Source organism: Mustelus asterias, chromosome 8 (genome assembly GCF_964213995.1).
Source record: "Mustelus asterias chromosome 8, sMusAst1.hap1.1, whole genome shotgun sequence".
NCBI classification, from domain to species: Eukaryota; Metazoa; Chordata; class Chondrichthyes; order Carcharhiniformes; family Triakidae; genus Mustelus; species Mustelus asterias.
In genome coordinates, this window is record NC_135808.1 from 13445003 (window position 1) to 13460735 (window position 15733).

The 15733-nt window shown below is 51.9% G+C and overlaps 1 protein-coding gene and 1 long non-coding RNA gene across 3 annotated transcripts in view; both read left to right on the forward strand.

The window, feature by feature from the left end:
• Positions 1-15733, forward strand: part of LOC144496867 (uncharacterized) — an 825626-nt gene that overhangs the window by 467131 nt on the left and 342762 nt on the right. The window lies entirely within an intron of this gene.
• Positions 700-15733, forward strand: part of LOC144496866 (hepatic and glial cell adhesion molecule-like) — a 76218-nt gene continuing 61184 nt past the window's right edge. For both annotated transcript variants that reach the window (XR_013498452.1, XM_078217434.1), the window contains exon 1: positions 700-814. Coding sequence is in view for 1 of the 2 variants with exons in the window: in XM_078217434.1 (XP_078073560.1) it covers positions 724-814 (91 nt within the window). In the remaining variant the exon portion in view is untranslated. The remainder of the gene's footprint in view (positions 815-15733) is intronic.

Here is a 15733-nt window from a genome sequence, read left to right on the forward strand (position 1 = left end):
TACTGCTCATCTCTAAATGATTCAATTTCTTCTCCTGAGACTGTCATGGGATTCACAAAGGGTGCTAGAGGCAGGAACTCTCACAACATTTAAGATATTTAGATGAGCATTTGAAATGCCATAGCATACAAGGCTTTGGGCCAAGTGCTGAAAAATGGGGTTAGAATGCATGGTTTGCGCAGACATGATGGGCCAAAGGACCTCTTTCCATGCTGTAAAATTCTATGACTTTAAAACAGAAAATGCTGGAAAAGCTCGACAGGTCTGGCAGCAACTGTGGATTTAAAAACTGAACTAACTTGCGCATCAATATGAAGCCTTCCTCAGAGATCCTGCCCTTACATTCGGGATGTCCAACACCGCAAATTTAAATTTTCATTGGACACACGCTGTTCTGTCCATGGCATCCCTACAGTGAGGGCCATTCAGCCCATCAAGTCTGCAGCAACTCACTGAATGAGATTCCTACCCAGACCCTCGGCCCTAACCCCATAGATGCAGATTTAAATGACGAGTCAACCCAACCTACATTTCTATGGACTGTAGAAGAAGAATGTACAGGCCCAAGGCTGGAATCGATCCCTGGCTCTATGAGGGGGCAATACTAATCACTGTGCCACCAGACTCCCGAGCCCCAGCAGCACCCCACCCCGCCCTGTTCTCGCTCTGCTACTCCTCCCTCCGGCTGAAGCTACAATTACGGAAATGCTCCGTTAGTTAAATATGAGAGTCTGCGGCTGCTTTTCCGCGCAGATGACGATCTTTATTCTCTCTTTTCTTCAACTTTTTCAGCTTCCAACCGCCTCGTCTTCAGGTAAATTCGTCTCTTGAAACCGCCGGTGACGGAGATTGGGAAAAATTAAAAACAATATTCGCTGAAATGTCGAACTAAAGCTGTTAGAAGGGAAACAAAGACCCCGGGCAATCCGCCAGCTGAACGAATTTACTTTGTTGATGAAGTTTTAACTATTGCAGTCGCTCAGTAACAGTGTCAGGAGTTTGGAGTGTTTATGATGTTGAGGTTTTGTGCGGAGGGCTGTTAAACTATTCTTCGACAATCTGTCATCCTCCGTATTGTGCAAATTCTGCCCTGAATTGGATGTTTCCCTCAATATCCCAGCCCCTGGAACTCGAGCCCTGTCACTGGGCTCGAGGAAGGCAACGCCCAGGCTGGAGCAGTTATGGACAGAGTGGAGTGAGGTTAATGACCAAAGAGTAAAAATCTGTTTTATTTCAAACATATGGAGTTTTATTGTCTGAGTGATGCCCAAGAAACTAAGTTGTGTAAACAAATTTCTGGAGGAACGAGGAAAAGTAGGGACAAATGTCATTTTATTTTGTTATTGTCTTTGGTAACATGGCGCCAGTCTTGAGAACCATAAGAAATGGGAGCAGGAGGAGGCTGTTTGACCCCTCGAGCCTGCTCTGCCATTCAATAGGATTATGGCTGATCCAATATTCCTCACGCGCGCTCTCCTATCCTTTCCCCGTAACCCATGATTCCCTTACTGATCAAAAATCTATCTATCTCAGCCTTAAATATTCACATCCAGGACCCTGGTAGTCAAGGGATATTGAGATTTGATAAAGAAAAGGAAGGTCGCATATAGTAGGCATGAAGCGCTAGAAATCAGGGATGTCCTTCAGCAGTAAAAAAAAATTGGAAGGGCAAAGAGGGGCCATGAAATATCATTGACAGATAAAATTAAGGAAAATCCAAAGGCATTTTCTAAGTATATTGAAAGCAAGAGGCTGACCAAGGAGCCTGAGGCCCATTGGAGACCAAAGGGGCAATCTGTGAGTGGAGGCAGAGGTCTTAATGAATAATTTTCATCCGTATTCATGAAGGAGAAAGACATTGTAGTTGGAGATTTCAGTCAGGAAAGTGAAGTTCTAGAGTACCTTAAGATTAATAAGGAAACAGTATTAAATATTTTAGCGGGCATAAAGGTGCATAAATCCCGAGGGCCTGATGAGATGTATCACAAGCTGATATGGGAGGCAAATTAGGAGATTGCAGGGGCACTGATGGAGATATTTAAATGTTTACAGGTGAAGTGCCAGGTGACTGGAAGATAGCTAATGTGGTATTTCTTTTGATGCCAACCAAGTAAACAAACTCAAACTAACTTAGGGACAACTTAAAAGGGGCAGCTCCCCAAAAGGAAGGGGGAACAGCCCGAACCAAAAACAAAGTCGAAAGGAAACTTAAAACATCAAACCAAAAGGTGATTATCACGGTCGGTAATACACCCCAGCCCCTGCGGTGCCCAGCGGCCGCGGAAGGCGCCAACTGCGCCCGTGGACACCGCATTCTCCCTCTCCAGGGACACCTGGCCGCGAATGTAGCCACAGTAGAGGGGCAGACAGTCGGGATGGACGGCCCCGTCGATCGCCCGCTGCCTGGACCTATTGATGGCGCGTCTCGCCAGGAGCAGGTTCACGAGGAGGTCGGCATCCCAACCCGCCCCTCTCCGCACCAGGTGCCCGTAGATCAGGAGCGTGGGACTGAAGTGCAAACAAAACATCAGTAAAAGGTGTTTGAGGAAACCAAAAAGGGTGTGCAGTCTAAAACATAGAACGTAGACATGGTCCACGGACTCCACAAGGCCACAGAAAGGGCAGTCTTGGAGCCCGTGAACCGGAAAAACCTACGGTTGTACGGCACTGCTGCATGCAGCACCCTCCACCCCAGGTCCCCAACATAATTGGGGGAGATCCCTCCGTAGAGGGACCTCCACTGGGGACCTCCGCCGCCCGGCGGCAGCAAGGCCCACCAAGGTGTATCCGGGCGACAGGCGAGGACGCGGTAGTGAAAGGTGTGCAGCAGCAGCCCGTACAGGAAACGCCTCCGCGCGGTGGAAAAGGGCACGGAGGACATTTCCGCGAGGCGGCACATGCAGTGGGGCACCTGACCCGGGGGGGGGCGGGGGGGGAGGTCTAGGCTTTGGGCCAATGTGAAATTCCGTCCGAGCAGGGGAACGCTCGTGCGGGATCCCACCGCACGCCTGCGCCACCTCCAGACCGCATGCCTGCGCCGCCTCCAGACCGCGTGCGCACTCGGGGCCGAACACGACTGTCCTAAGGTCTTGGATGGCTTTGGCCGCGTGCCAGCACGAGAGCCGCTACTCCTGACGGGGGAGAGCTGCGTCGCGAGGCGACCGCGTTCCAGACCGTAAGGAGGTCCTGGTAAAAGACGGGCAACTTCCGCAAGGAGGTCGGAATACGCCCCAGGTTGATGTGCAGGAGCTGCACGTCGTAGTTGAGGCCGTGCAACTGGCGGAAAAAATACGTCGCCACCGCACGCCATCGTGGAGGAGGCTCGACATAAAGGTATTTCTGCAGGGTCTGGAGGCGGAAGGTCGCTACCTGCGTGCAGAGGCACACCAGACCTTGTCCACCCTCCTCAAGCGAGAGATGCAGAACCTCGGCAGAGACCCAGTGCAGTCGGTTGTCCCAGAAAAACCGCATGAGGGCCTTCTGCATATCGGTGACAAAGCCAGGGGGAGGGGTCAAAGTGACCAGCCGGTACCACAGCATGAAGGCGACCAGCTGGTTTATGACGAGAACTCGCGCCCTGTAGGACAGCACTCGGAGCAGTCCTGTCCAGCGACCCAGGCGGGCGGAGACTTTGGCCTCCAACTCCCGCCAGTTCGCCGGCCAGGATTCCTCGGCTGGGCAGAGATGGACCCCCAGGTACAGGAGGTTGGTCCTGCTCCAGGTGAAAGGCCTGAGCTCCTCCGGAAGGGGGTCCGTCTCCCACGGACCGACCAGGAGTCCGGAGCACTTGGCCCAGTTGATCCTGGCGGAGGATGTGGCGGAGTACACCGCCTGGCATTCTCGCATCCTCCGCAGGTCAGCCGGGTCTGTGAACATGAGGAGCATGTCATCGGCGTAAGCCGACAGGACCACCCCTACGTCCGGGCCGCGCAGAGTCAAACCCAGATCCGGAGAGAAGAGGGAGGTGTAATAATCCCGGGTGATTGCCCGGATGCCTCCGGATCCAAGACGGGGGAACAATCATCGGCCAGCAGCATAAGGAGCTGCTGACGGTTAGCCCGCCCTTTTTCCAGCGAGTAGAAGAAGGGGGAGCCGCGGTCCAGGTCCACCTGGAACTGGAGCCGCGACCTCACGTACGCGCCGCGGGACCCGACCAGTTGCAGGTCCCGCAGCGCGCCCTTCTTCTCCCTGTATTCCGAACGCAGGGCCGGGTCCGTGTCGGGCTGACTGAAACGTGCCTCCAGGTCGAAAACCTCCTTCTCCAACTCCTCGAGCCTGGATTTCCGCCTCCTCGTCGACCCCCTCGCGTACTCCTGACAGAAGGTCCGGACGTGAGTCTTGCCCACGTCCCACCATAGCCTCAAGGAGGGGAAGCCTCCCAGCTTCCTTCTCCAGCCGGCCCAGAATCGACGGAACGAGTCCAGGAAGCGCTCGTCCTCCAGCAGCGTGTTGTTGAAGTGCCAGTACGTGGACCCCCCCCCCCCTCCCCCCGGACGCGAGACGGAGCAAACTCCGCCCACACCAGGTGGTGGTCCGTGGACGGCACTTGCCACATGGAGGCCGACGGCACGCCGGACACGTGCGCCCTCGAAATGTAAAGGCGGTCGATTCTGGACGCTCCGCCTCCAGGCTTCACGAACGTGAAAGCTCTGGAGCCAGGATGGAGATGTCTCCAGACGTCCACCAAGTCACGGGTCCCGAGCAGGTCCCGCAACTTCATCATCGCCGGGGTGCGCTGCCAGAAGCCGGTGCGGTCCCGTGCCTCGAGGGTGCAGTTGAAATACCCCCCCCCCCCCCCCCCCCCCCCCCCCCCCGAGGATGATGCATTCGCCCCCAGCGATGGTGTCGAGGTGAGCGGACACTTTCTCGTAGAAAGTCGTTTGCTGCGGTCCGGCGCCCGGGGCGTAGACATTCAGCAAGTGAATAACCGCGCCCCCCCTCATGGACCGTCAAGTGCAGCAACCGGCCTGGCACCGGCTCCTTGACCCCCAAGATCTCCGGCTGAAAATTCGGGGCCAACAAGATAGCCACCCCGCTAGAAGCGAGAGTGAGGTGGCTCACGTAGACCCCCCCCCCCTCGCCACTCCAGGAGCCATCGGGCTTCGTCTCCCGGAATGGTACGGGTTTCTTGCAGGAAGCACACCGCATACTTCCCGTCACGGAGGACAGAGAAGTTCTGGAACCTGCGGAGTGGCTCGCTGCTGCCGTTGACGTTGAGGCTGGCTATAGTCACCTTCATGTCAGTAGCATTGTGCAACCGTCACCACTTATCTAAGTGCATGGGGGAGCGCTGGCACAAGACGCGCCAGTCCGCTCCCCCTTGAGCCCGTCGAGGAACTCCCGTACCCGACGCCGCTCTCTTTCAATCAGGTCCGACGCGGCCTGGGAGCAGGCCCGCGTGGACCCGACGAGCAGCGCCAGGTCCGACCAATGGTCGAGGGCCAGTCGGACGCTGTCAGGGTGACCAGAATGGTCTTCGATGAAAGCCCTGAGTTCCCCAAAGGGGATGAGGGGCGACTCGGTGAGGGGCACGAGGGAGTCCCCCGCCTCGCTACAGGTGGACCCTGAAACGATCCCCGTGCCCACCACCGAGCAGCTTACCTCCTCAGGGCCGTCGCCCTTCGACTCTGAGTCCCCTGCCGCAGGGCGTGCGGCGGGCGGCACGGAGCCGCCAACTCGTCCTGACTCTCCCACCCCCAGGATCGGCGGAGGAGGGGTTCCCCCCGGGCTCTTGTCCTTGGGTTTGTGGGTCCGTGGGCGGCGGCGGCTCAGTCCCCCTCCCCGCCCCGTACGCCTGGACACCCCCCAAGCCCGGAAAATCCTCCGGATTCATGTTGGGGGTGCCCAGCATCAAAGGTCGGGACAGAGAGGAGGAGATAAATTCCTTGCCACCGCCGCCCAGGGACCCGAACATTGGGGTGCTGCTCCAGTCCCCCGGCAAGCTGTAAAAGAATTCAGGGTCGAATTCGACCGGGCTGAACGGAGCCGCGAGGGCCCCGCTCACACCCGGCCTCGGGGAGACCCGTCTGGGGGATAGCTAATGTGGTACCTTTATTCCAGAATGGCAGCAGGGATAAACCAGGTAATTACAGGCCATCAGTGGCAGGGAAATTATTGGAAAAAATTCTTAGGGTGATGATTAATTAACATTTGGAAAGGCAGGGATAATCAGCACTTATCCTGTCTAACTAAATTAATTGAGTTGTTTTGAAAATTTAACTAAATACATCAATTGTGCAACCTCATTAATGTGCTTTACATGGACCAATCAGAAGATGAGATGCTGTAAAGTCCCACATGGAAGACTGGTCCAAAACATTCGATGCCAAGAGATCCAAGGCAATTTGGTAAATTGAATCCAAAATTGGCCTGATAAGGGGCAAAGGGGGTGGAGGGTTGCTTTTGTGATTCGAAGCCTGTGACCAGTGGTGAATACAGTAAGAAGTCTCACAACACCAGGTTAAAGTCCAACAGGTTTATTTGGTAGCAAATAATATAAGCTTTCGGAGCACTGCTCCTTCGTCAGATGGAGTGGAAATGTGCTCTCAAACAGGGCACAGGCACAAAATCAAGTTGCAGAATACTGATTAGAGAGAGAGATACGCTGCAGAAAAGGATGCCCCGAGGCATGGCACATTGGGGAAACCATGCAGACACCACGACAACGGATGAATGAACACCGCTCGACAATCACCAGGCAAGACTGCTCTCCTCCTGCGGGGGAGCACCCCAGCAGCCACGGGCACCCAGCCCCGGATCCCCAGGCAAGCGCTCCCCAAGGCGGCCCCCACGACACACGACAGCGCAGAGTCGCCGAGCAGAAACCGATAGCCAAGCTCCGCACACACGAGGACGGCCCAAACCGGGATGTTGGACCCACGCCACACCACCAGCAACCCCCACAGCCTGCCCCCCGGGCCCGCAGAATCCCACCAGCCGCCCTGTCCGGAGACAACACACATCTCCCCAACCTGTGCCCAATGCCCCCTCCACCACACTGCCCGCACCTCCAAGACCCGGCCGGCCCCAGGGACTCGCACTCCAACCAGCACCCTGCAACTTGATCTCGTGTCCGTGCCCTGCCCGAGAGCACACCTCCACTCCATCCGACGAAGGAGCAGCACCCGCCACCAAACAAACCTGTTGGACTTTAACCTGGCGCTGAGAGACCCCTCACTGTGTTTAAAAGGTTTGTCTTTGGTTTCCCCAATGTACCATGCCTCGGGATATCCTTTCCTGCAGCGTATCAGGTAGACAATGTTGGCCGAGTTGCAAGAGTAGGTACCGTGTACCTGGTAGATGGTGTTCTCACGTGAGATGATGGCATCCGTGTCGATGATCCAGCACGTCTTGCAGAGGTTGCTGTGGCACGGTTGTGTGGTGTCGTGGTCACTGTTCTCCTGAAGGCTGGGTAGTTTGCTGCGGACAATGGTCTGTTTGAGGTTGCGTGGTTGTTTGAAGGCAAGAAGTGGGGGTGTGGGGATGGCCTTGGCAACTTGTTCGTCTTCATCAATGACATGTTGAAGGCTTCGGAGGAGATGCCGTAGCTTCTCCGCTCCGGGGAAGTACTGGACGACGAAGGGTACTCTGTCCACCGTGTCCCGTGTTTGTCTTCTGAGGAGGTCGGTGTGGTTTTTCGCTGTGGCGCGTCGGAACTGTTGATCGATGAGTCGAGCGCCATATCCTGTTCTTATGAGGGCATCTTTCAGCGTCTGGAGGTGTCTGTTGCGATCCTCCTCATCCGAGCAGATCCTGTGTATTCGGAGGGCTTGTCCGTAGGGGATGGCTTCTTTAACGTGTTTAGGGTGGAAGCTGGAGAAGTGGAGCATCATGAGGTTATCCGTGGGCTTGTGGTACAGTGAGGTGCTGAGGTAACCATCCTTAATGGAGATGCGTGTGCCCAAGAATGCAACCGATTCCGGAGAGTAGTCCATGGTGAGTCTGATGGTGGAATGGAACTTGTTGATGTCATCATATAGTTGTTTCAGTGATTGCACACCATGACTCCAAAGGAAAAAAATATCATCGATGTATCTAGTGTATAGCATCGGTTGAAGGTCCTGTGCGGTGAAGAAGTCTTGTTTGAACCTGTGTATGAAGATGTTGGCATATTGAGGTGCGAATTTGGTCCCCAAGGCTGTTCCGTGTGTCTGGATGAAGAACTGGTTGATCTTCAGGTAAGCGTTCTCCAAGGCTGCCTTCACGACACACGACAGCGCAGAGTCGCTGAGCAGAAACTGATAGCCAGGTTCCGCACACATGAGGACGGCCGAAACCGGGATGTTGGATTTATGTCACATTATCAGTAACCCCCACAGCTTGCCTCCTGGGCTTGCAGAATCTCACTAGCTGTTCTGTCTGGAGACAATACAATCTCTTTAACCTGTGTTTAATGTTCCCTCCACCCACATTATCTGTACCTTTAAGACCTGGCTGGCTGTAGGATTCGCATTCTAATCAGTATTCTGCAACTTGATTTTGTGTCTGTTTGCACTGTTTGAGAGCACATTTCCACTCCATCTGACGAAGGAGCAGTACTCCGAAAGCTTATGGTATTTGCTACCAAATAAACCTGTTGGACTTTAACCTGGTGTTGTGAGACGTCTTACTGTGTTCACCCCAGTCCAACGCTGGCATCTCCACATCATGACCAGTGGTGTACCACAGTGAAGAGAATTAGGCCACGCGGCCCATCTAGTCTGCTCCGCATGCCTTGGGTTGTCCTTTGACACTACACCTTTGTTCTGCCATTTGCAAATTCCGATCTCTTAATGGACGCTGTTAGAACAATTCTCAGCCTTTGTAAGCACCAATTACATTCCCTTGTCCGTTTGTCCATGACATCTTGGTCAATTACACCTCCCCCCACCCTTAGGATGAGATTCATACGGTATTTTCTTTGTCCTTAGCTCTGACAAAGGGTTACCCAGATCAAAATGTTGATTCCATAAAATCTGTCAGGTCTGCTGAGATTTTCCAGCATTTCCTGTTTTAATTTCAGATTACTGCATCCACAATATTATCTAAGGCACACAGAATAATTGCCTTCATTAGCTGGGGCATTGAATATAGGAGCAGGTTTTATGCTTTATTTTTTATTCCATTCTTAAAGTTACAAAGCCAATGCTGAGATTGGACCGAGCTGACCCAAATCCATCTCCTTCTTTGCTCCAATAAATAAATTCAAGTTCCAATTCATTGTCCCCAAGATAGATAAGAGAAAACTAGATCCAAGCTGACAAGATAAGGGATTGCACCCCATCTTGGGCTTGAGCTTGATCTTCGCCAAAAGGCCAAGAAACGATGAGGTCTTGTTGCAACTTTATAAAACATTGGTTAGGCCACAGATGGAATATTGTGTGCAGTTCTGGTCACCACACTATCAGAAGGGCTGGATAGGATGCAGAAGAGATTAACCAGGATGTTTGCATGGGATGGAAAGTTTCAGCGATGAGGAGAGACTAGATAGACTGGGTTTGTTTTCTGTGGAGCAGAGGAGGCTGAAGGGGAATTTGATAGTTTTATGAATTTATGATAGGGGTAGATAGGGCAAGAATTGTTGAATAGACCGTAAGAATTGTTTCTCCATGGCAGAGGTGTCAAAGACCAGAGGGCATGGGTTTAAACTGAGGAGTAAGTGATTTTAGAGGGGATCTGAGGAAAAACATTTTCACTCAGAGGGTGTTACAAATATGGAATGCACTGCCTAAGGGGGTGGTGGAGGCAGGTACTCTTGCAACATTTAAGAAGCATCTGAAGGAGCACTTAAATCACCAAGGCAGAGTAGGCTGTGGACCAAGTGTTGGTAAATGGGATTAGTATCGATTGGTATTTGATGGTCGGCACAGACATTGTGGGCTGAAGGACTTGTTTCTGTGCTGGATGACTATGACAATGACTCTACCCCACCAACTCACTGTGACAAGGAGTCACAGTGAGAGAAAAAAATATTCTCCTCATCTCAGTCATAAATTGGTGCCAACTTTACTCCGAGACTATCGCTTCTGGTCCTCGACTTTCCTTTAAGGGGAAACATCCTCTCAGCTGTTATCCTGTTAAGCCCCTTAAGAATTCTATATTTTTCAATGAGATCAACTCTCATTCTTAATTCCAATTGTGATGATACTGTGCTTTTAAGAAGTGTCCTTAAGACAGAGAGAGATAGGTCCTTGATTAATAGGGGCATCAGGTGTTATGGGGAAAAGGCAGGGGAATGGGGATGAGAAGAATATCAGCCATGATTGAATGGCGGAGCAGACTAGATGGGCCGAGTGGCCTAATTCTCTTCCCATGTCTTATGGTCTTAAGAAATGTATTGATACCATGTTTTTGTGAGGGGTATGTTTAAAATTCAGCTCTGGTTTATCTGGTGTTGATAAACCACACAGCTCCGTACTGAGGGTGCAGGAGAATAATATTTGATTTGATTTATTATTGTCACATGTATTAACATATAGTGCAAAGTATTGTTTCTTGCGCGCTATACAGACAAAACATACCGTTCATAGAGAAGGAAACGAGAGAGTGCAGAATGTTGTGTTACAGTCATAGCTAGGTTGTAGAGAAAGATCACTTAATTCAAGGTAGATCCATTCAGAAGTCTGACAGCAGCAGGGAAGAAGCTGTTCTTGAGTCGGTTGGTATGTGACCTCAGACTTTTGTATCTTTTTCCCGTCGGAAGAAGGTGGAAGAGAGAATGTCCGGGGTGCGTGGGATCCTTGATTATGCTGAGCTGCTTGGCCAAGGCAGCGGGAAGTGTAGACCGATTCAATGGATGGGAGGCTGGTTTGTGTGATGGATTATGGATCCTCGATAATGGAGTGTTTGTTTAAATCTGAGCTATTGCAGTTTTGTTTCGTTTTTGGGTTTTTCCCTGGAGTTTGAGTAGAGTTTGATTGATTGACAGTGGCTGAGTCATGTGAAGGGAAGAAGCTAAGCTTACAGAGAAAAGCAGGCAGTTGTTGCTTGGGTCTGAAGGAAGCAAGCAATCTCTCTCTTTCTCTAGAGGCTGCTGTTTTGGAGCAGAAGATGGATCTCGCTCGCTCCCGCACCCGCCCTCCCCGTGCGCGGCCTCCTGCACACGTGCTCTCAGACTGTTAACAATTAAAACACACAAGCCTGTATTGCTTACTAACTGACTTTGAAGAGCAGTTTGTCTATGAGGAATATTGCTTAAGCTGGAACTAATAGAAATAGATTAGCAGTTAAGAATTGCATCTTTGGGGTGGCACAGTGGTGAGCTCTGCTGCCTCACAGCGCCAGGGACCCGGGTTCAATTCCAGCCTCATGTCACTGTCTGTGTGGAGTTTGCACGTTCTCCCCGTGTCTCCGTGGGTTTCCTCCAGGTGCTCCGGTTTCCTCCCACAATCCAAAGATGTACAGGTTAGGTTGATTGGCCATGCTAAATTGACCTTCGTGCCAGGGGGATTAGCAGGGGAAATATATGGGGTTACGGGAATAGGGCCTGGGTGGGATTGGGGTCGGTGCAGACTCGATGGGCCGAATGGCCTCCTTCTGCACTGTAGGATTCTGATTCTTGTCATGTTTAAATATTTCACTTGGTAAAAGTTACACTCATTTATTTGTTATAAACTGTATGTTTAAGTAAAGTTTGTTTTGAGTGGGTCAGTAGGGACACATCTGGAGTGAAACACCTTTTCCTTACACTAATGTCAAAATAAGAAAATAGTTGGGATCCAGTCTAACTTCATAATCTACCTTGGGGTTTATGATCTCTCCCTTAACACAATGAGTAGAGTCCCAGCATGTTTAACCTTTCCTCGTAAGACAATCTCTCCATTCTGGGGATCACCCAAGTGAAACTTCCCTGAACTGCCCCCAATGAAATAATCAGGTAATTCCCTGACTTTGTCGTGCTGTTAATAGATTGTGCTGATCCAGGGGATAGGGTGCGAGCCTAAAAATCGCAGAGGTGCCAAACAGTTTGCAATTCTGACAGCCCCTTTCTAATGGCATGAAGCAGATTGTGCCCAGAGTCTGACGAGCATTTTTAAATTAGCATTTAAATATTCATAGCCCATTCAAATCGCAGTGCACGGAATTCACTGGCCTTGTGATGTGTCTGGGGCAGTGCTGGGGGGGGGGGGGCAGTGCTGGGGGGGGGGCAGTGCTGGGGGGGGGGGCAGTGCTGGGGGGGGGCAGTGCTGGGGGGGGGCAGTGCTGGGGGGGGGCAGTGCTGGGGGGGGCAGTGCTGGGGGGGGGGGCAGTGCTGGGGGGGGGGGCAGTGCTGGGGGGGGGGGGGGCAGTGCTGGGGGGGGGGGGGGGCAGTGCTGGGGGGGGGGGGGGGGGCAGTGCTGGGGGGGGGGGCAGTGCTGGGGGGGGGGGCAGTGCTGGGGGGGGGGCAGTGCTGGGGGGGGGGCAGTGCTGGGGGGGGGCAGTGCTGGGGAGGGGCGGGGGGGGCAGTGCTGGGGGGGGGCAGTGCTGGCGGGGGGGGCAGTGCTGGGGGGGGGCAGTGCTGGGGGGGGGGCAGTGCTGGGGGGGGGGCAGTGCTGGGGGGGGGCAGTGCTGGGGGGGGGGCAGTGCTGGGGGGGGGGCAGTGCTGGGGGGGGGGGCAGTGCTGGGGGGGGGGCAGTGCTGGGGGGGGGGGCAGTGCTGGGGGGGGGCAGTGCTGGGGGGGGGGGGCGGGGGGGGCAGTGCTGGGGGGGGGGGCAGTGCTGAGGGGCGGGGGGGGGGGCGGCGGGGGGGGGGGCGGGGCGGGGGGGTGGAATGCTTGTCCCAATGTCTGTGGGGTAAGGGAAGGGGTGTCCCAGTGCAGTCTGAGATTGGGGCACTCCAGCGAAACAGCATCCTAGTGCACTGAAGCGAAACAGCATCCTAGTGCACTGAAGCTGGGCTTACCAGCGCATTTAGGCCCCTAACCCACCCCGCTCCCCAGTACCAGTGCAAAACTCCCAACTCTCCAAAAAAGTGACGAGTGTGAGAGGATTGCGGTGCCCAGCGCACCTGAGAGATCAGCACAGATCACTCCGTTATCCTCACTGTTATGACACTTCGAATTTTTTTGGGAGAATTTCTCCCATTATATTTTTCCATAGATAAGGGGCCAAAAAGTTTGTTTAGGATGCATGAGCTGGACTTGTGCTCCTATTCTTACTGAGTTTTACTTTGAGAGGAATGCAGAACTGTATAATTTCCTGACAGTAAGTGTGACCTCTGTCATATCCTCTTCCCTGCTCTCTCCCTTGTCCTGCCCCACTCCACTCCCCATTCTCACATCAACAGTTATTCTAAAACCATTCAACTCCCTCGCATTTCCTGTTTCTCGGCTGCTGCTATTTAGATGGGATTCCTGTATTTATGCTGTTAAACTGATTTTGTGACGTACTAACTCGCCTTGTCGCTTCCTTCAAATATCTAAGCCTTTACCTCCTGAATTCCTCAGTAAACCAGTACACCACTAAATATATCGACAACTGGCTCATGTCGGCTAATCTATTAAAAACAAAGCTTTTACTCACATTTCTCAAAACAGTCATAGCTCTTATATACAGAGTAAAATGAGTTCAGAGAGCAGAAAGAAATGCCTAATACTGAAGAATACGATTATCTAAAACAAGTGCAAAATAATACAACTGCTGGAAATTCTCAGCAAGTCTGGCATCGTCTTTGGGGCGATGAACATAATTAATGGCCTGAACTTTATTCGCGGAGCGTGCACCAAGTCGGTGGGATGTGAAACCTGTTCCCGCCCGAGATCACATTAATGGGCCAGTTAGGCTGGGGCCAGTTAATAGCCATCCAGTGACAAATTCCCTCTGCCAAAGGCTTAGTACCCCCAGGGTGGACGGGCACTGAGAAAAGGGAGCCTGTGGGCTGCCTTCTCATGTGTGCCCTGAGGGATAGCCACTGGAGAGCTGTCTCGGGACTGCTGATTTGTAAAGAACATCAGTGGAGAAACTATGCCATGAATGTCTGGGCAGCACAATCATACATGGAGCAGTGTGGAGGAGGTGTAGCAGAATAGAAGTGTTGGAGTGAAATCAAAGTTAAAGGACACAAAATGGTTACCTGGCACAAAATGGACTCTGGGAAAGACATTAAGATGCACTGACTTGGGCACAGACATTGCACAGCGAGTTAATTTAGTGTTTAAATTGCTGCAGGAGACAGATCAGACCTTGAGGCACCTTAGCTTGAGATAAAGCAGAATCAGACAAAGAGTTTTGAGAACGAGATCAGCCATTGATGGGGGACATAAATGTATCTACTCTATGTATGACAATGTGCTAACGGCTAATGTCCGTACTGTCCATTGCCTAAAATGTATAAAGATGAACAACTGCTATTGTAAAGTTGAGAAGGTGACTGCCTGCACTGCGGAGTGCCCAGCGCTTCTCCCAAAGCTTGTCCGAATAAACTGCATATTGAGTCTTTAATTCTGACTCCGAGTGGTGATTTTCCCACAACAGAAGGTTAGGGATAGGTCGGAGCTAAGGAAAGATGGACAAAGATGTCATTAGATACAGACAAAATGAGTATTAATGGTAGCATTAAGGACATTGCAGTTGTCTTACATTTTCTTCCAGTCCGCTCCCCTGTTCATGTATTTATATCCTCTCTTGAAGAATATTGGGATACTGTGATGAACTGGGAGCATAAGCCTCACAGGCCCTAATGTAAATCACATTCCACAGCTTAAGCTGTCTTTACACAAGCGAATGGCAGGATAGGCCTGCATAAGGGAACATCTTGCAGGCTTCCACAACTGAGGGAAGAGGATCTTGTGATAATTCTGGGTGCTCCAATCTCCTGCCGCTGTTCCTGCCGGTGTGCCTATTTGAATGAACACCATCCGTTTCAAAATCCAAGAGCTTTTTCTCAGCTGTTGAATGTAATATTTCATTCCCGGCCATCTCCTGAGGTTATAAAGTGTCGTATCAATGTCTCTTTTCTTCTGAAAAGAGATGAAAACAGGTGCACTCGTCAACAGTTTCAGAATATTTCATGACGTGCTGTCTACCCATTATTACCTAAAGGTGCGTCAGGCTGAATGCTGTGTTTATCTGTCATATACTCATTATGCTAATCCCGCACCCTATAACTGATCCAAAGCTTTAAATACAAAATGTCATAATCAAAGGCATTGCTCCCTTGTTGAATCAATGCTGCTCTTGTGGTCCAGCCAAAGTGATTTTCCTCCAGCATTCCTGAGCATGCCGTGTTGCAAACTGGCACAAGGTTGCACATTTTGAGGCCTCACTCACATTGGACACCCTCATTAGGTCATTGAGCCTTTTCTACCATTGGGACCATTTAATTCTGACCAGCCTTAATGCTGCTGAGCCCCTTGGCCACCTCCTCCCACGCAGCACATCTGGCGGCTTCCTTCTCTTACCAGCATTAGCTGCTCACATCGCTCTGTTACTGCATTCAGGAGGGCTCTGAGTGAGTCCTCACCGAACCTAAGGGATAGTTTGACCCTCCTACTCCGCCTCTCTCCTCACTCCAATGGTGCAGACAGCTACCTGTGGAAACATTGAACAAATCGATACAAAATTGACTTCTTGACAGAAGCCAGAGGGTAGTTTTGAGGGTTGTTTTCCAAACTGGAGGCCTGTGACCAGTGGTGTGTAGATGCCGGCGTTGGACTGGGGTAAACACAGTCAGAAGTCTCACAACACTAGGTTAAAGTCCAACAGGTTTATTTGGTAGCAAAAGCCACTAGCTTTCGGAGCGCTGCTCCTTCACCTGACGAAGAGGATCGGTGCTGGGT